The sequence below is a fragment of the Mesoplodon densirostris genome, chromosome 20 (assembly GCF_025265405.1).
Source record: "Mesoplodon densirostris isolate mMesDen1 chromosome 20, mMesDen1 primary haplotype, whole genome shotgun sequence".
Taxonomy (NCBI): Eukaryota; Metazoa; Chordata; class Mammalia; order Artiodactyla; family Ziphiidae; genus Mesoplodon; species Mesoplodon densirostris.
This window is the reverse complement of record NC_082680.1, coordinates 31,841,382-31,861,441: the sequence shown is the minus strand read 5'-3', so window position 1 is coordinate 31,861,441 and position 20,060 is coordinate 31,841,382. Positions and strand designations below refer to the sequence as shown.

The 20,060-nt window shown below is 54.1% G+C and overlaps 1 protein-coding gene across 1 annotated transcript in view; it reads left to right on the top strand.

The window, feature by feature from the left end:
- The first annotated feature begins 207 nt into the window (after window positions 1–207).
- Window positions 208–20,060, top strand: part of SFRP1 (secreted frizzled related protein 1) — a 42,275-nt gene continuing 22,422 nt past the window's right edge. The window contains exons 1-2 of the mRNA XM_060086058.1: window positions 208–745; window positions 5,757–5,834. Of these exons, the coding sequence (XP_059942041.1) occupies window positions 220–745; window positions 5,757–5,834 (604 nt within the window). The 5' untranslated portion in view covers window positions 208–219. The remainder of the gene's footprint in view (window positions 746–5,756; window positions 5,835–20,060) is intronic.

Below are 20,060 nucleotides of genomic sequence, written 5' to 3'. Positions count from 1 at the left end.
GGGAGCGCCGGACACTCGGGTCCCGCCGCCTCGGGAGCCGGGCCGCACTCGGGCCGCGCGCTCGCCTCCCCGCGCGAGCTCCCCAGGGTCGCCCCGCCAGCGCCTGGCGCGGGTGCGGACGGTGCCTTTTGTGCCCGGAGGCTCCTGGAAGTTCGCGGCGGGACGCGCGCGGGGAGGCGGCCGAGGACGCCCCGCGTCGCAGGGGCCGGGGCGCCGAGCATGGGCGGCGGGCGCTGGGCCGCGGCGGGCGCGCTGCTGGCGCTGGCCGCCGGGCTCCTGGCCGCGGGCTCGGCCAGCGAGTACGACTACGTGAGCTTCCAGTCGGACGTCGGCGCGTACCAGAGCGGGCGCTTCTACACCAAGCCGCCGCAGTGCGTGGACATCCCGGTGGACCTGCGGCTGTGCCACACCGTGGGCTACAAGAGGATGGTGCTGCCCAACCTGCTGGAGCACGAGACCATGGCCGAGGTGAAGCAGCAGGCCAGCAGCTGGGTGCCCCTGCTCAACAAGAACTGCCACATCGGCACCCAGGTCTTCCTCTGCTCGCTCTTCGCGCCCGTCTGCCTGGACCGGCCCATCTACCCGTGCCGCTGGCTCTGCGAGGCCGTGCGAGACTCGTGCGAGCCCGTCATGCAGTTCTTCGGCTTCTACTGGCCCGAGATGCTCAAGTGCGACAAGTTCCCCGAGGGCGACGTTTGCATCGCCATGACCCCGCCCAACGCCACCGAGGCCTCCAAGCCCCAAGGTGAGGCGGGGGGGGGTTCCCGGGGCTGTCCGCGCTGCGCCCCGGGACTGGGGACGTGCTCTCGGCCGTGCCCGACCGCCTTGAGAGCTACCGGTCCGTCCGAGGTGGTGCCCGGCGGGGCGAGCCCCCCGCGCACCCGGTCCGGGTCCTGGAGCCGCTGTCCTGGGATCCAGTCAACGCTGAAACAAAGCCTTAGCTCTGGCTCCCAGAAGAGCTCTTCTGACCCCCGCGAGGGAACCGAGTCCCTATCGGAGTTTTGAACCCCCCAGACGGGATGGGCCGGGGGAAAAAAAAAAAAAACAACCCAAACCCCAAATCTGGGAAGCTCAGAAAGGCCGAGCATATGCTAAGGTGCAGCTTTGTTTATTTTCTTAGGTTTGAGGAGGATTTTTTTTTTTTTCAAACGCTTTCCTTAGCTAGTCATTCAGCCAAGGAGCTCCAGCACTGGTGAAGAGCTGGCCGAGCAAAAAAGTTCAGAAATTGCGAGGCTTTCTGTTTCTCTACCCCTTTGAGTTAACAGCTTGGGGAAGGTTTGGGCGGGGGCGGGATGGAAAGGCTCTTCTCTCTCATTCTTGCATACCCCCTGCTTCTCTCATTTACACAAATCCTCAGGTAATTAGAAAGATAAAATTGTCATTAGCTCATGGCTCAGCTCCCCTTGGGGAGCGAGGCTCCGCAGATTGGAGGCTTTCCTAACGGCCCCAGGGATGAGCCGGAGGTTCTTCTCTGAAACCCCTTCCACTTAAAGGGCAGTTCTTGGGGGATGGGGTGGGGTGGGGGGAGGAAAAACGATCCCGGGGAGGCAACGAAACAGAACAAAACAAGTTAACAAGCAAAGGAACCAAAACAAAACCCCACAGGACAAACAAGCCAAGGAAAACAACCCAGCACTGTGACCTGACTTTTAGAGGAGTGAATGCAACCCCAAATTCTTCGGAAGCGGAGTTGAGGCTCAAAGAGGTGGAAGGCGTCAGGGATGAGCGGCCCGCATCCCAGGGGTTTTGAGGAACGGGTTTAGGGTGGGGGGAAACCTGCTCATTGCTGACTCAGCTCATCTCCAAGGGATGCCAAAGCACAAAGGTCCCCCGAGGGGCGTACGCCCCAGAGTGAGGGCGGGGTAGTCCCGGGAAAGGGCACCCCGAACTTTGAATGCCCTGGCTTATTCCAGGGAAGGAGGAGGTGGTCCAGAGGGGCGGGTGTGGAGTGGCAGGTCTGGCGGGTGGGCAGGGCAGCGGCCCGCCTGCGGGGGCAAGGTCTGGGTCCCGCTGCTCCGCCTTCCTGGGGGTCCGCACAGAGTTCACCTTCGGGGAGGCGCAGCCCTTTGAGAACGGGAGCCGAGCCGTTACCTGGAGCGCACAAAGCGCTTTGTGTTCTGTGCGCGTGGAACCCACGGGATTTTCCTTCTCCCCGTTCTCACTGCCGGCGGGCAGACTAGCCCAGCCCTGCCCCCGGAGGCCGCGGCCAGCTCTGCTGGGGCTGAGTCCACCCCGCAAGTGTCCCTTTTCTGGTACAATCAGCGACGGAACCCTTCTGAGGGGGAAGCCCTTCCGACGGGAAGGTAGGGGTGCTGGCTGGGTTGCCTACTTAGGAAGGGACGAGCATCCTCCAGCTCGATGCTCCAAAGGCAGGGGTGGCGGAGTGGTGGTAGGGAGACCAAATACGTGCTCTCTTCTTGGAGCTTTTGACTCCTTAGCTGCTGGCCCACTTGGCTGCTCCCGAAGTCTGCCCCTTGTACTATCTCCTCTCCCCCCTCCGTCCCAGGAGTGCTCAGGTAGTCACCCTCCTGAGACCAGCTGCACACAGAGAACAGTTATGAAGGAACCAGCCCTGTGTGGGACTTGGGACCTGGTTCTCCCCGCCGAGTCTTTGGTGACAGGCTCTGCGGGAGGCTCCGCTCCTAACCCAGGACTGCGGCCCCTCAGTGGGAGGGACCCCCTATAGGAGTCAGTCCTCTGGGGCCGAGTGGCCACTGACTGTCAGCTGAGCCCGGAGGTGGGAGGGCTGTGTGTGTGTGTGTGTGTGTGTGTGTGTGTGTGTGTGTGTGTGTGTGTGTGTGTGTGTGTGTGTGTGTGTGTGTGTGTAGGGCAGGTGGAGACTGACCAAACTCCTGGTCCTTGTAACCTTACGGCTGCAGAATCAGAACTGGTACTTTTGGAGGAGACCGAGTATACATGCCCTACTTTTATTCTTTATTTCTTTTTATTCTGTAAAATTAAAATGGAATTTTCAAAGCAGCGGCATATCTCTGCATGCTGCAGGCTGGTTTCTGTTCACATACTTGGACAAGCGCCGTTTGGGGGTATTGAGCAGGGCTTTGGGGCCGCATGTTATTAAAGATAAACTTGATAATAAGAATGAGTCAAGAGACACTCCCCCACACCCCCAAAAGGCTGATGCCCAAGCTGCTTCGGCATCTGCTATGGGAAAGGAAAACTGTTTGTTTGTTTGCTTGTTTTCAGGAAAGTTATTTCTAAATTTTGCACTTGCATTAGACCTGTACATTCCCAGGCCGATAAATTGTCGTTCCTCCTCTTAGCCAGGTTTTACTGATTCAAGCTCTGCGAACAAGCACATACTTTTAGTTTTATTTTGTTGTTGATTAGGCATGTTGTGCGGTAAAACAGCCTGGCTGTTTTAGTCACAGATCGAAGAGGCCATGATGCACTCATCCTTCCCGGGAGCTTTCCTTAGGGTCCCTTCCCCGTATTGAAGAGCTGGCCAGGGAAGACCTGCTCTGTGTGTGTGTGTGTGTGTGTGTGCGCGCGCACTGTGTGGGGGCGTGTGCTGTGTGCATGCGTGTGCGTTGATTTTTAAAAACCCACTTACTCTTGATTCCAGTGTTGGACTTTCCCTCCTCTCCCTCAAATATTGATGAAACACAAAACCTTTTGGCTTTTGGTTCTTTTGCTTTAAACATTATTTCAAATACACCTTAAAACAGCCATTTCGTTCTGCCTCTCCGATGGATGACTGGGTGGATTTCTCCTGTTCGGGCCGCCTGCAGGGCCCCCCAGCACAATCCAGAGAGGCCACAGATTAATAGCGCCCTACACAATCTAGAGCTGCTCCACAGTCGGCTGTGAGAAAAGTCAAGGTGGGTGGGGGCAAGCCTTGCGAACACGCAGAACTCACTCCAGCCAGCTCCTGCCCGCAGAACTCACTCCAGCCAGCTCCTGCCCGCCTGGGAGATGCTGAGGGCCAAACGTAGCTGAGCCTGGGGCCACCAGTCGGATAGGGGAACTCAGAGCGTCCAGACAAGGTGATGTGAGTGAGCGAGAGGGAACCCGGTGTTTGTATTCGGATAGTCCTGCCCTGCTAGTTGTTTGGTCAAGGTCACATGCATAGAACTTTGCAACGTGATAACTTCCACTGAAAAAAAAATAACCCAAACAAGGAAAGCCCCAAAGCACAGTCCACACTCCTGAAGTAGGTACCACGGTCCTTCCCATATTGCAGGATTTGCTTTCCGTTTTTCTCCCCATGGAAGCAAGAACCATGATGCAAAATTCTGGGTGAATTTTTCCCTTTGGTCAGAAACACGACCTCTGGAATCCAATCTCAAGTTCTGGCTGAAAAGCACATTTCCAGCATCCGGGCCAAAAGATAGCCCCATGGTCTCCTGCTCGGGGCGTGGCTGTGGTTCTTGCTGCAGGACTCTGGATGGAGTGCGGACCTGGGCACAGAGTAAAGGTGGGACAGGGATCTGTCAGTAAAGACTAAGGTGTACGGCCTCTGCTGCACCTCGCTTGGATGTGTGGGGTGGTCACGCATCACCTCCCTGGCGCTGGGGACCAGCTGCATCCTGGGGGACGGCACTGGCCCCGGAAGACTGTGCAGCTCCCTCCTCATCCACCGTGGGAGGCTCTACCTGTTTCTCTGAGGCATAGAAGTGCTCGAAGGTGAAGGAGATGCCGTCAGAGGAGCCACGAAGAGGGAGGGGGAGGAGGAGGATGAAGAGCCTGAGTCGGAGCGAAGGTCACTTAGTGCCCCGTCCTCCCTGGGGGTGACTGCACCCCCAGCGTGGCCGGGCATGGCCTCCACCAGTGCTGTGCCAAGGTGGAGGGCCCTTAGAACGTGCTCCTGCTTTCCTGCCTCATAGATAAAACTCCAAGTTGTCTGATAGATGATGGAGGTGACGGCGGGATGGCAAGCCGCCTTCCCTTCTGGCGATTCCACTGGGCCGCTCTCTCCCTGCCTTCCACGGAGCCCCCTTACCTCCCAGGGGTCTCTCCAGTGTCAGCAGCATTTGGCTGGCAGGACCCGCTGACCCTGGCCTCCGAGGCCTCCCCGTCCCCCGGGGCCTCAGCTGCCCCCAGTGGCCCCCATGCCTGCAGCGCACACACCTCCTCTTCAAAGCCCTTCACAGTGTGAAAACGCCTCCAGAGGGTCTCTCCCATGTCCCGCCAAGTCCTTCCCTTGGGCAGCAGGGCTGGTGCCGTTCCCAGCCCCCACCAGCTTCTCCTGCTTCCCGCCCCCGGCAGGAGCTCAGTGCAATAGCTCTCCTGGGGAGGGGTGTTCAGGGCCTGTGGTTGGAGTCTGTGAGTCTGGCTGATTTTCTTTCTTGGCTCCTAGAGAGCTGGTCGGCTGGATCGGCCGTCTTGTGGGGAGTTTGGGAACAGGAAGGGGGCAGGAATCAGAGGGGATATTTCAAGGAGAGGGGAGAACGGGACAAACAACTGGGGTAGAAGTGTTTGGTTACAAGTCAGCTTTTCCTAGGGACCCACCACATCCATCAAGCCACGACTCATAGGACCCGCCCCATCCAGCCTCACATCATGTTGGTTTTAATAGTTGTACCGTATTCAACAGCTCGAGTCCCCAAATTTTCAAGAAACTATGCGTCTGTTTTGGTCTCCAGGACTCGTCTTTTCTCAAGTTGCCCTATCAGAAATTCCAGAAGACCCTTAACTCCTTTCAGCCCGGTTCCTGGGCTGATCTGGGCCCCAGGGGCAGATCCTCCCTGCGTTCCATCGCAGTCACTCAGCTCCTGCTCTCCCCTTGCCCTTCCTAGGCACGACGGTGTGTCCTCCCTGTGACAACGAGCTGAAATCCGAAGCCATAATCGAGCATCTCTGTGCCAGCGAGTTTGGTAAGAAAGCGTCCCTGGCCGCCTCCGGGAGGTCGGGCGTCCCTGGCTGCTCCCGTTCCGCATCCCTGGTGCAGAGCCTGTTGGAGCATCTTTTGGGGGATGTGTATTCTCTCCCTCCATTCTCCCCGGACGGCTGCTGTTCTCAGGCAGATGGAAGACCAGATAGGGTGGGGGAACCGGCCGGTTTTTATGAAAGTCCAACTTGGCTTCTGTTCTTCCGTGTGTGGGATCGCTGGGCAGGTTTGGGGGGACCTTCTCGAGGAGTGGAGGGAGGCAGGCTTGGGGAGAGCTGTAGAGGAGCTGGGGGAAACCGGGCGGCTTGGGCTGGCCTCTCGGCACAGCTCTTCTTCCACCCACCCCTAGGTGTCAGCACCACTGTGGCCAGGATCTGGGAGGGGAGCATCCATGTGCTCGGGGCACTGCCGGGGCGGGCGGGTAGTGGGTGCGGCGGCTCTCGGGTCCTTCCAGGCCAGGAAACTGACAATCCCACAGCGAGGAGTTTTCCTTCCCTTCTTCGCAAATCACTCTGGGCTAAAAGAGACTTCTGGATCTGCACTTGCAGCCCTAGGAGAAGGGCTGGATGTGGCCCCGGGGGCTGATCTCAGGGAGCCTCTCAGGGACAGTCCCCGGCAGAAGTCCGAGCTTCACACACCTTGGGAGGCTGTCCTCTGGAAAAGTAGACGTGAACTGCATCCTTTTGAAGGGCCGACTCCCTCCAGCCTGCCTCGATTTTATATGGATGCTGAGAAGTGACTGCCGCCAGGCCTGCTTTGCCAAGGACAGGTTCTCATGATTCTGGCCGTTGTGTCCCTGAGGCTGGATTTCTTACAGAATTCCTCCCAGGGAAAGCATGATGGTAACGTGTTTACGTCCATCCAGGGCTACCTACTCTGGGTTTTCACTAACCAAGCATAATAAAGTACATGACAGGGCCTCGTGCTGGCAAAGTGCCGTGTTGGAGAGCTGCACACGTGTATGTGCGCACATGTAAGCTGAAGGAAATGGTACATGTGACAGGTGTAGTCTCAGGGTATTTGTCGTTGTGACTGAAGGCGGGAATTGGCGAATTCTGACCCTTTGCCACGGAGAGCTTCTTGAGAACGCACACGTTTTTAGTGCCCTATTTCTGCATTAAGTATCTCTCCGTGCCTTCTTGGTTCTTGGTGAATGACCTCTGGGACGATTTCGTCTCCCAAGCGTTCCACTGCTTGTGTCTGAGTCACATCCTTTGTTCTGGTTGCCATTTTAAATGAACTCAAATAAATTGTAGAGGGACCTGCAGCAATGTTCCCAAACTCTGATGACCCTTCCGTCCGACGGCGGTGACACTTGCTTGTTGAGGCTCACACCCTTGCTCCATCAAGGGGGGCCCAATGCCCGGCGAGGCTGGCGGGTCTCTGCGGCAGAGTCTGCGCGGCCCCAGCCTGTCACAAGCTTTCCTTCCGCAAACGGCGCGAGATTCCTTCCCAAAGAGGCATTTGGGCATCGAGAAAAAAGCCAGAAATAAAATCTCTCAGAAGTCCTGATGAGAAGCCTTTTGCTGCGTGATTGAAGGGGGGCGGGGGTGGCAGGAAGAATCTGCTCGGTTGTGGCTGTTATCCCGAAGCATCCTTCCTTGCGGGGGGCCGGGGGCAGTGTGGATAATACTCAGGGGCCGCCTTTAGATTTCACTGACCCTATTCCGATAGTGTAAATCACCACACTCTCTTTTAGAAGTCGACTCCCTGACGTTTCAGCAACTCCAGGGAACCGTATTAGAGCCCACTCTGAAAGGTAATATATTAGCTGATGTTTTACGTTCAGATGACTTCTCCCGGGACTGCGTTTGCGGAGGACGCGACTCAGATTCAGTGTGTCCAGTCATTGACTGAGCCACGCGTCCAGTCGGTCACTCAACATTTCTTGAGTGCAGAGCTCTGTGCTAGATACCGTGTCCTCAGATACGGACCTAGAATAGACGAAAATTTCATTAAAGAAATTTCTTCACCCCGACCAAACACGAATCCGTGATTTCCTAGAGAATCGTGGCGTCATAGAACTCACTGCCTGAAGGGGGCGCTGTGGAGACTCCAGGCGAAGGCTGTTCGGCAGCCGTGAGAAGAGAATCTGCATCTTCCCGTTCAGATTCTCAGTAACCCACCAACCTGCATTTGTTGGGGGCTTTAGTGGCAACTCGTTAAACTAGAGCCGTTCGCTAGACATGGGCTGAAGAAACAAACCTTGGGAAAGAATTTGAGTGTGAAGGTTGACCTTTGGGTGAAGGGGAAAGGTCTGGAGGGGGCTGGGGTAAGCCCCCTGGGGAGGGACATCCTCTCCCCGCGGCAGTGACTCCCTGCTCCCTGCTCCCTGCGTGCAGGCGCCAGGGTTGTATCTTATTTTAATAACCAGTCAGGGCCTGGGCAATCTGATTAGCTGTTTGGGACTGTGTTCCTTTCGCCCGGAGTTTGTCTCCTTCTTGAGTTCCTCGAACTTTTGAATTCTCCTGGATCCTCCAGGTCATCCTATCAAGTCCACTTATTTCACAAATAAGGCGTCTGACTTGCCCCACTGGAGTTCTTTTACTCGCTGTCACGCTGCCTTCCCCCCTTAAGAGAAGATGAACAGCCGCTGGGCTCCATCCTGGAGGCATTTATCTCCTCCGTGCTTGGGGGTCCTGGATGCCAGGCTTCTTTATCTGGATGCAGGAGAGACTTTTATGGGTTTTCTGTGTGTCATGGTCTCATAAGGCAGTAAATAGGATTTTTTTCCCTCTCTCTCTCTCTCTCTCTGCAGGGGCTGAGCTCAGCTCTGCCCTTCTCGGCACCCTGGAGAATGCAGCCTTGTTGAGAAACTTGTTTCCTAGCTCAGCTCATTTCAAGTAAGGGAGGTAGTCAGCCACGCTGATGGGATTCAGTTAAGAGACAAAGAAATGCAGCAGGGCAAGCTGACACACAACAGAGAAGAAAGAGAATGCTTTACTCCCTACTCTAGGGATCAAACTTTGCTTTAAGCGGCCCTGACATCCCCTGTGGGAAGACATCAGGTTGTTGGAAGGCTCCCCGGGAGCTCCAGGAACAAGGGGTGCTTTCCTTCTGGGTCAGCACGCCCTCGCCCTCTCCTGCCAGTGCCTCCTCAGACCCCTGCCGCCCCCGTGGAGCTGGGCCTGCCCGGCCCATCACCGGCTCCCCGGTGGCACTTTTTTTTTTTTTTTTGCCGTGTTGGGTCTTCGTTGCTGCGCGTGGGCTTTCTCCTAGTGGCAGTGAGCGGGGGCTACTCTTCTATGCGGTGCGCGGGCTTTTCATTGTGGTGGCTTCTCTTGTTGTGGAGCACAGGCTCTAGGCGCTTGGGCTTCAGTAGTTGTGGCACGAGGGCTCAGTAGTTGTGGCGCACGGGCTTAGTTGCTCCGCAACATGTGGGATCTTCCCGGGCCAGGGCTCGAACCCGTGTCCCCTGCATTGGCAGGCGGATTCTTAACCACTGCGCCGGGCGGTGCATTTTTAACTCTCTGGCGGGTCTGCTTGGTTCTCTCCACCCCTGCACTGTACCTCCTCAGTTCAGAGCACATATTCTGCCCCCAGCAGGGAAAAGCCTCAGTAGAAACACCTGTGGGCTGATGCTCAGGAATGCAGCTGGATCAGCCTGGATCAAGCACCAGATGTGTGACGGCCAAAAGTTAGATGGTGCAAAGTCTCTGGATTCAACATGGCAGCCAGGCTGCCTGCTGTGCTTCAGTGAGAACACCCGGCCCTGCCGCTTGTTTTCTCTCTGCTTTTCCTGCTCCATGACAACAGGGTGCTGCTGTTCTCCCTTCGACAGGTCAATATATTATTTGCAAGCTGCCACACTAGTAATCCTGCTGTTAACAACTCAGCACCCATAACTGTCTTTCCTTCAGCTCAGCTTATCCCAGGGATGGGGGATCTGATTTATAATGGCTGTGAGGTTAGGATCCTGCCTCTGGCCACTCTTTCTAGCTTCTGGATCTGTAAACACCCTTAAGCTTTCCTGGTAGAAATGTGTGGAATAATATACTTCTGCTAAGACAGTTCAGAGCTTCCTCTTGTACTGGCCTCTCCTTTTTTTTTTTTTTTTTTTTGAGAGTTCAAGTGGCCACTTCTTTAGCCCAGTATTTTCTGGTTGTGGAAAAAAGATTTCTTGGCCCCTAGAAATTTTCCTTGCCTTCTGGAAGCATTTTTTTCCCCATTTATATGTTTCCTCATAAAGAGTAAAACTGTACACTGCAACACTAAACTGAGTCAAAGAGGAAAGAGAAAAAAATTGGCTCTCACCATTAGTGTTTGGGAGTATTTCCTAGAAGAAACATTCTCTGCGGTTTCTGGACCTTCACTAATTTGTTCTCACTCTGGCTCACTCTGCTTTCAAGGTGTTTTGGCTGGGCTGCTGTTTGGAGGTGCATTGTTTGATTTCTTGCAAAAAGGAGGCTCAGCCTTTCCAAACTAAACCTTGGGTTTCCTCCCACAGAGGAGGAGATGGTAGCTGCCAGCACGGTAATTGCAACGTCTGTAAGCTGCTTGAGAGCAGGATCTGTCTCTGATACCATATTTTACCTAACGTTAAGACACCCATTGATTGTGAGACACACCATCCATCACGTGAGATGCCCCGCCCACAGAGAAAACATGCTTCACATTAAAATGTGAAGAGAATCTGTGTCTTAAAATGAATAAAACAGGGCCTGTGTGTAGTTAAATCGTCCTTGGTATGGTGTCTTATCCGCGGTAGGCATAAAATAAAAGTTCGTTGGATGTGTGTGTGAATGACAGTGTGCGGGAGGTAGGGAGATGGAAATTCGCCTTTTTTTTTTTTTTTTGAGTGGTTTAATTTCCAGTTTATTTTCTGTTAAAGTAACTACAACCTGGTTTTATGTTGCATCATCTTAAAATTCACAAAGATGAATAATATAGGAACTTTTTAAATCCAAAAATATAATAGAAAGCACGCATCTGAGTACAAATCCTAGATTTTCTACAGAGTGCATGGAAATGCCTTTCCTTAATGTTCACAATTGTTAAATGGGAACAAGTACATTTATATCACAAGATTAGGTTGTATTTTAAGTGAGAAGAACAATGTAAAAATTATTTAATATTAAAATGTTCCCAGATGACTAGAAATTGGGATAATTTAGACTTACTTTTTAACTTATTGTATGCGTAGCCTTTTTTTGACCTAACCATTGTATAGCCTCTTTTTTCACTATTATCCCATTCCACTAGTACTTATGGAAAACCGGTGAATAGACAAAGGATATTATTCTGGCAGTAGATGCACCTTGTAGGCAAAAAGTAACAGAGCATTGGTTTTATTTTGTTTTCCAGTTTTCTTTTTTTTTTTTAATGAAGTATAGTTGATTTACAATGTTGTGTTAATTTTGGCTGTACAGCAAAATGATTCAGTTATATATATACATTTTTTTAATATTCTTTTCCATTATGGTTTATTATAGGATATTAAATATAGCTCCCTGTGCTATACAGTAGGACCTTGTTGTTTATGGCCTTCCTTTTTTATAAAAGGAGAAAACGTCTTTCCGAGCGAGTATGTGTAACTTGTTTATTAAATTCGAGGGAAACTGCCTCCCTGTTTTGGGTGACTGAGTGTATATGTTAAAAAAAAAAAAAAAAAAGCCCTAATATCTAGAAATCTAGTTCAGTCAAAGTAAAATTAAATAGACATGGAGGAAGGAACTGTAACCCCGGGGTGGAGTTGACAGGCTGAAAACAACTGGTTTTTATTGTCAGTGAAGGTCTCTAAAATACACAGCCCATCCACAGACCTGGAAATAGCTGGAAGGAGCCGTATGGCATTTCACATTCAGGGAAACACGGGGTCAGAGCTTTAGGTGCCCTGGAAATGCCACTCCCAGCTCGTGGCCTGTGGCCCGTCCTAAATCCTTCGCCCGTGATGGGGGTGGTTTGTTCCGTGCAGAGACCACTGCTGAACCCTGAGGGCCTTCGCAGCCCTCCAGTGGGCTGGGTGGGTCCTGGTGGTGATTCCACGGCCTCCCAGTGGAGAGCTGGCGGCCTGGCTGGGGGAATCAAGCCCCGGGCAGTTTGGGCCGAGATCCCGTGGGGACCACTCTGCACTCTGAAGCCATGTTGAGGCACCGCAAGGAAAAGCTGGGAAAAGAGCCAAATTTCCCCCTCTGGTGAGCACTCTCTGCACATTTAATTCTCTCTTGGCTGTACCTGGCAGGAAGATTCTTAGATAAGGCAAATGCCAATAGCAACACTTTTCGTTAGCATACTTGGCCCTGAGAAAGTATATTGAACTGAGAAAGGACCCAGAAACCCAGGCTCCACGGGTGGAGGCGGCACCCTTGGAGCTGAGTTCATTTCCCCCTCTGCCGCTATACGTACGCCGGGCAACACTGGGACATCTCAGAACCTCTCCAGGCCTCGGTTTCCCTACAAGGTGACACTAATACCCAGCATCGGCTTTGGTGAGGAACAGGTGAGCTGGTGTAAGGAACCCAGCCCCGGGCCCCGCACACCCGCTGGACTCGCTAACTGTTCATCCCGGGGGGCTTGGCAAGGACGGGTGGCCCAGCCCTTTGTCCCCAGCAGATGAGGCCTCCCCTCACTAGAGGAGCAGGGTGTGCGGCTCCAAGGCGCTCAGTTGTTTCCAGCCCTTCCCTGTCTCACATCCTGCTGGAGTCGTTGCTTTCTTTGACCCAAGACACGTGGTTGCGGGGGGGGCATGTGACTGCTCCCTCTTTGTCGATGAGTCCAGCTCCGAAGAGGTTATTCCTTGGGACGGTCGGTTACCAGACCGCGGGGTTTGGGTGCCCTTTGACGCGCCCTCCAACCTGCCATTCCGTGATTCTCCTGTTGAGTGGCCCCCCCTCACTGCCTTCCCCTCCTTTTTTAAAAAAACTTATTGTGATGAAATATACATGACATAAGATGTACCCTTTTTTTTTTTTTTTTTGTGGTACGCGGGCCTCTCACTGCTGTGGCCTCTCCCGTTGTGGAGCACAGGCTCTGGACGCGCAGGCTCAGCGTCCATGGCTCACGTGCCCAGCCGCTCCGCGGCATGTGGGATCTTCCCGGACCGGGGCACGAACCCGCATCCCCTGCATCGGCAGGCGGACTCTCAACCACTGCACCACCAGGGAAGCCCAGATGTACCCTTTTAATCCTTTTTAGGTGTACAGCTCAGTGACATTAAGCGCATTCACACTGTTGTGCCGCCATCGGCACCATTCATCTTTGGATATTTTTCTTCATCCCAAACGGAAACCCTGTACCCGAACGCTAACCCCCCTTCTCCTTCCCCCCAGTTCCCAGGAACCGCCACTGTACTCTCTGTCTCTAAGGCTTTGACTAGTCCAGGTACCGCGTGTAAGTGGAAGCCTGCACTGTTTGTCCTTTGGTGTCTGGCTTATTTCACTTAGCATCGTGTCCTCCTTATCATCTGATGTGTATGTAAACGGTCATGGAGAAGGGGAGCCAAGGGAAGGGTTTACCCTCAAGTTCACCTCTGTTCTCTGGAGCCTTTCTGGGGGTGGGTGGAGGAGGGGGAGGGTAGAGGATGAGCTGAGACAAGGGGGGCTGCTCGCCCATTTCTTTGGGTGCTGCCTTGCTCCTCCATACCCCTTTGTCATTCTGAAGATCTGCTGAGCTGGATGGGACCTCAAAGTTCAGGCAGTCCAGGGCACTCAGCTTACAGATGGAGGTAAATAAGACTCAGGTAAAGGAGTTAGTCATCAGATTGCCCAAGGCCACTCTCTGCCTGGCATCCCTTACCGTTTTTTGTTCCCAGCAGCTCTTAGCTGGGTAGCCAGTCTGGATTCCACACTCTTCCTCCTTCATGTCCCCTCATGCCCATCACGTTCCCATCCTGCCAGGAATGGGAGAGGAAGCTCTCTGGGAAGGGGCACTGGGTGCTCTAAGAGTTTGCCGGGTATAAATGGACGGATGTCTGTGCCTGACACAGGGAAAGAGCTCGGCGATAATTGGTTTCTTTGTGGAGGGGCAGGCGGTGCTGTTGAATAGAAAGAACATGGGCTTCAGGCCAGACAGACTTGGATGAAATCCCACCTTTATGAGCTGAGCGACCATGAGAAAGTCTCTTAACCTCTCTGAGCCTGTTTCTATCACCTGTGGATGGTGATTCCTGTGTGACTGTGTTGGGAGGAGAATTGGGTCAGTCAAGCATGTTCATTTCCTGGGACATGGCACCTGCTCCAGACATAACCGTTATTCTCTCTTCTTATTGGGAAGAGTTGTTTCAGCATGGAGATTGGCCTTGGTAGGAGGATTCAAGCACTAATAAAACCAGCTAGCTTGGCACAAAATATTAGGAAATGGAATGGAATGTCCTGATGAATTTCTTCTTAGTAGAGGATTAAACTGGAGAAATCTTTTACAAACCCCACCGGGGAAAACTTTAAAAGGTTGATGTGGCTTCAAGGTGCTGAAGTTCACAAAACCAAAACCAAACCAAAACCAAACAAAAAGCAACCCTATAAATACTAGAAGTTAGACAGTCCGGGCTTTAGTGAAATGACACCCTAAAGTCACTCTAAAAACTGGAAGTCATCGGACAACGATGACGGCAGAATATGTAGGGCTTGGATTGAGCATTTGCTAATTCTAGGACACGCCCACTGAACTCTGTTATTTTGTTTTTGAGTGATTTTTAGAAATCTTATTCCTGATATGAGTTTTTCTGCTCATAATACATTGGGTCTAAGAGAGACCTTAGAGTCCTCCGTGTTGTGCCCTTCTCCCAAGCACTGTCTCTGGGGCAGTTTTCACATTTTTTCCAGCAGCTGTGATATGCACTTCCATGAGCCAGAGAAATAGGCCATATTCAGAAGCAAGTGAGCATTTAAGTGTTGGCACATTTCTTCCAGTTTTTCAGAAAGGAGCCAGAAGCTCCGATCTGTATTTATTTTTCAAAGGAGAGCAAATGGCCAAAGAGATGTCAGGCCCTCGCCGTGCCCCAGCCTGCTTGGAGCAGCCAATTAAACATGCATTAGCTTTGGAAGGCTTCTCAAAGCCCTATAGATTGCACTTGAAATCTTTGTTTAGTCTTTCAGGAACACTGTCACATGGATGATTTATCAAAGAAAGTTGTTTATCTGGCAGTAAAATAAACTCCGGGCCTGTTCAGACGAAGATTTCCCGTGAATTTCTACCAAGGTAAACACTGGTAACTGGCAGATTGCAAATTCTGTGTGAAAGCCAGACGCATACGATAAATATTTGAGCTACAGATTTGCTGTGTCAGAGGCCCGGCCTGTCACCAACACTGTCACTCCCGCCGTGCCCCCCCTGGGCTCGAGTGCCACTTAGTGTGGCACCGGGAACTTCCTGGTTCAGAGGGGGGCAAGCCTCAGTCCGGCTTCCCCCTGCATCACACCAACAGCCCATCCAGAAGTGGCCACCTTAGTTTTCTTTGCAAGTAGACATTTGTTGAACCAAATTGGCTCCGCGCGTTGGGGGTTGTGAGAGCTCCATTTAGGAGTAAAGGGGGCAGATCCAGCCCTGTGAGGGCGGCACAGGCACGTGTGCCCAGGACCTGTCTGAGTGAGGGAGGGAATGAACGGACGAATGGTGATGATGGAATGACAGGAAACGGAGCCTTCTAGGTCTTTCTGAGGGAGATAGTGCAGCGGCTATTTATAGTGACTTTTCAGGGAGGGGCTGCTGAGTTATATACTGCTTGTTCTCAGACAGCCCTGGAGTCTGGAGCTTCTGGATCACCCTGGTCTTGGGGTCCTCATGGAAGGCTGAGTCTGAAGGTGTTTGTGGGTACCACCTCTTATTTAGGCACCATCCTGGGTCCTGCTCATCCTGATTTCCTTGGTGGGTCAGGGAGGGGAAGCCAGGACCCTAGAAGCGATGAAGTCACCTGCGAGGTCTTTGGGGGCTGGGGTCAGGGCTCACGTTTGAGGATTGAGAGGAAACGGTGTTGGTCTTTCACGGCTGGAGGAGCCGTGGGTGTGTAAGGCCCGGCCGTCCTGACAGCTCCTTAGGGATTTATGTGCAGGTAATGGATGCTTACTGGCCTGCGGGTATTTAGGGGAATAAAGGAGTATTTCTTTAGGGCAGGAATTAAGGGAAATCCTTTACAGCAGATTCTGAAAGGATGTCTGTGAGTTGGAAAGAGATGCCAGAATAGTACTCTGGCAGAGGGGAAAAATTAGGAACCAGCTTCCCTAAGCGATGCTCTCTCTCCTTCAGGCAGGATAACCAAGAGGGATGTTCTCTATCCTGGGAGAACTTCCGTCAGCATTTTCCCCGGGACGTTGCCTCCTGGGAGTTTCCTCAGACGTGTTCTCTGCTCTCTGTGAGCCCTTTGAAAATGAGCTCACGCTGGTGTGTCTTGCACTGCAAAGCCAACTGGCTCTGGACACGGCTTTAGGGCTGAAGGAAGTCCCCACCTCCATGGCTATGGCCGCAGAGCTGGAATCGGGGCCTGGAATAAGCACGTGCAACCGTTCAGGCTCCACTCGGGCCTCTTGGACCCAGGCCTGTGTCTGTGGCAGGGATGGCCTGTGTCTGTGGCAGGGACGGCCTGTGTTCCTTCCTGTGGTCTCAGCTCCCCATCAGGTCCCGAACAGATCTGAGGACCTGGAGGATGAGGCAGGCTGGAGCCAGGCTGGTCAGTCCCTGTTCTCTTGCTTTAGTGCAGGGTTCCAACTCTCAGGCCTGTTAGGAGGGCAGGGTCTCCTGCGGGGGCTGGATACATCCAGGGCGGCTCCCTAGAGGAGATGAAGTTTAATGGAGAAAGTCAAGGAAGGCATCCTGGTGTCAGGAGGTGAGGGCTGGGAAAGGAGTTAAGACTCAATAAATAGTACTTAAAAATTTTTTTTTTCTAATTTATTGAAGTATAGTTGATTTACAATGTTGTGTTAATTTCTGCTGTACAGCAAAGTGACTCAGTTGTACATATATGTACACGTTCTTTTTCATATTCTTTTCCACTATGGTTTATCACAGGATATTGAGTATATTTCCCTGTGCTATACAGTAGGACCTTGTTGTGTATCCATTCTCTATATAATAGTTTGCATCTGCTCACCCCAAACTCCCACTCCATCCCTCCCCCAGCCCCCTCCCCCTTGGCAGTGACAAGTCTGTTCTCTGTGTCTGTGAGTCTGTTTCTGTTTCATGGATACGTTCATTTGTGTCATATTTTAGATTCCACCTATAAGCGAGATCATATGGTATCAAATAGTACTTCTTAAGTTGACAAAACCTGATTTGGGTAAATCAGCACAGGTAGAGAAGGTCATCTGTTGGTTCTGGCAGCTGACTCGGCGTCCTGTTCGGACTCGCTTTGGCCGAAACCCGGGGACGCAAGGGCTGAGTTGAGGTGTGAGGAAGGAGGTGGTCTTTCTGGTTCCGGGTTCCCCGCTGGTAGGATGCTGGGGCCCCAGGGGGAGCAGCAGCTGGAGTGAGCAGGTGTGTTACAGGGGTGACCCAACCAGCATGGCTGTGGGTCCGAGTCAGGGATCCTGCTGGCGGGGCATGGCTGCAGGGCGAGTGTGGCAATCTGCTCTGGGCGACCGAGCCTACGAAGACAGCCTCTCACTTCATGTCAACTACAGCGGCTTCCACGAAAGTGAGGGGGCTGACTAGAGAGAGTCACGGCCTGGCCTTTGTTCTGAGATGCGGAGGCTCAGGTGCCCACAGCGTGCCAGGTGACAGCGAGCACCCAGCCTCTAGGGTGACAGCTCCTTTACTCTTGACATGCATTCATTTAAAAACAGGCATATGACGTGTGCGTGTGTTTTCTTTTGAAAAGTCTAACGATCTCAGAAGGTGGGCAGTCTTGCACAGACTTGATCCTACAGACGATTGTTGGGCTTCTGCGGAGGACGCGGCCCTGCTTATACTTTAAGCTACGTGTGTGCTGACTTCGGGATCGATGGACATCCAGAGGCAGGAGTGTTTATATTGTCTCTTCCCAGAGCCTGGGAGGAGGGGCGTCCCCACGGTCAAGGCCAAAGAGAGCACTGCCTCCTCTCTGCAGGTGCCCTGCCCTTGGCGAGGAAGGTCAGACCTCAGGCAGAAGATAGCTTTGACCTGCGCACATCAGGGGAGCTTTGTAGTAGGGGCAGTTCCGTCCATCCTTTTGTGTGCAGCCTTTCAAACTGCATTCTTAGTGAGAAGGCCTGCACTGAGCTGCCTTGAGGGGGTGAGCGGCCCACGTTATCAGGTCTCCATCCAAACGTGGTGGAGGTTTAGGCGGGGGTGGTGTGTTCGGCGGGTGGGGTGTCTCTAGGTGACCTCATAGGAGGACCGGGGCACCTCCCCCTCCCTCCTCCTGGAGCCAGCTTGAGGCCAAAGCTTCATCTGGGGGCTTCCCCATGGGGCTTCTGTTCTGCCTCTCGGCACCTGGCACCCACCAGTTCTGTGCCAGTCCATACGGTGTTCCCTGCCCTTGAGAGGGAAGTGAGCGGTTCACCCAGTCCCGCATTTGCGTTAGAGATGTCCTAAATGCCGGCGGAATTGAAGGCTGTATCACGTGCAGACTCGGGAGCAGTGAGTGCGCACGACAGTGGTCGTGCAGGATGACCGCGGTGTGCTTCCTACCTGCAGAAGGCTTACCGTTTAGAGGGGACAGAGGGGAGAAAACAGGCAAGCATAAGATCACGTCATCAACGCTGAAATCCCTGTAACAGGTAAGCGCTGGGGCCGTGGGAGCACAGGCGAGGGAGCAGGTCTTCCTGGGGAGGGGTCGGGACAGCTCCAGAGAGGAGGCGCCTTGTGCTGTCCACTGAAGGATTGGTTGGAGTTTCTCACCAAAAAGATGGACATAGGAAGAATATTCTAAGTGGTGGACCCCTCCGAGACCAGGACACATAGGCATGACGTCATCTGTATATGGGGGAGTGGCGATTCTCTTTGTGGAGGGCTTATAAGGCGTATGGGGGCGGGTATCTAGAAATGAGATTGACAGCGTAGGCAAAAGTCAGCTCAGGGCCTTGAATGCCATGCTGAAGAAAGGAACATTTGTCTTGTTGGCAATGAGGGGCGTCAGGAGCCTATTTTAAAGTGAAGGGCTTGGGTGGAGAGCAGAGAGAGGAGGCGGAGGGGGAGGAGGAAGGGGAGGAGGGGAGAAGAGGAAGGGGGAGGAGGAGGAGGAGGGAGAGGAGAGGGAGGAGGGGAGGGGAGGAGGAAGGGGAGGAGGGGAGAGGAGGAAGTGGGAGGAGGAGGAGGGAGAGGAGAGGGAGGAGGGGAGGGGAGAGGGAGGGGAAGGAGGGAGAGGAGAGGGAGGAGCTGGGGGAGGGGGAGGGAGGGGAAGAGAGGGAGGGGCTGGGGAAGAGGGGAGAAGAAGGGGGAGGAGGAGGAGGAGGGAGAGGAGAGGGAGGAGAGGAGAGGGAGGAGGAAGAGGAGAGGGAGGGGCTGAGGGAGGGGGAGGGAGGGGGAGGAGAGGGAGGGGCTGGGGGAGGGAGGGGGAGGAGAGGGAGGGGCTGGGGGAGGAGGGGAAGAGGGGAGAAGAAGGGGGAGGAGGAGGAGGAGGGAGAGGAGAGGGAGGAGAGGAGAGGGAGGAGGAAGAGGAGAGGGAGGGGCTGGGGGAGGGGGGAGGGGGAGGAGAGGGAGGGGCTGGGGGAGGAGGGGAAGAGGGGAGAAGAAGGGGGAGGAGGAGGAGGAGGGAGAGGAGGGAGAGGAGAGGGAGGAGAGGAGAGGGAGGAGGAGGAGGAGAGGGAGGGGCTGGGGGAGGGGGGAGGGGGAGGAGAGGGAGGGGCTGGGGGAGGAGGGGAAGAGGGAAGAAGAAGGGGAGGAGGAGGAGGAGGGAGAGGAGGAGGGGAGAAGAGGAAGGGGGAGGAGGAGGAGGAGGGAGAGGAGAGGGAGGAGCTGGGGGAGGGGGAGGGAGGGGAAGAGAGGGAGGGGCTGGGGAGGAGGGGAAGAGGGGAGAAGAAGGGGGAGGAGGAGGAGGAGGGAGAGGAGAGGGAGGAGAGGAGAGGGAGGAGGAAGAGGAGAGGGAGGGGCTGAGGGAGGGGGAGGGAGGGGGAGGAGAGGGAGGGGCTGGGGGAGGAGGGGAAGAGGGGAGAAGAAGGGGGAGGAGGAGGAGGAGGGAGAGGAGAGGGAGGAGAGGAGAGGGAGGAGGAAGAGGAGAGGGAGGGGGAGGGGGAGGAGGAGGAGGGGAGAGGGAGGGGCTGGGGGAGGGGAGGGAGGGGAGGAGAGGGAGAGGCTGGGGGAGGAGGGGAAGAGGGAAGAAGAAGGGGAGGAGGAGGAGGAGGAGGGAGGGGCTGGGGGAGGGGGA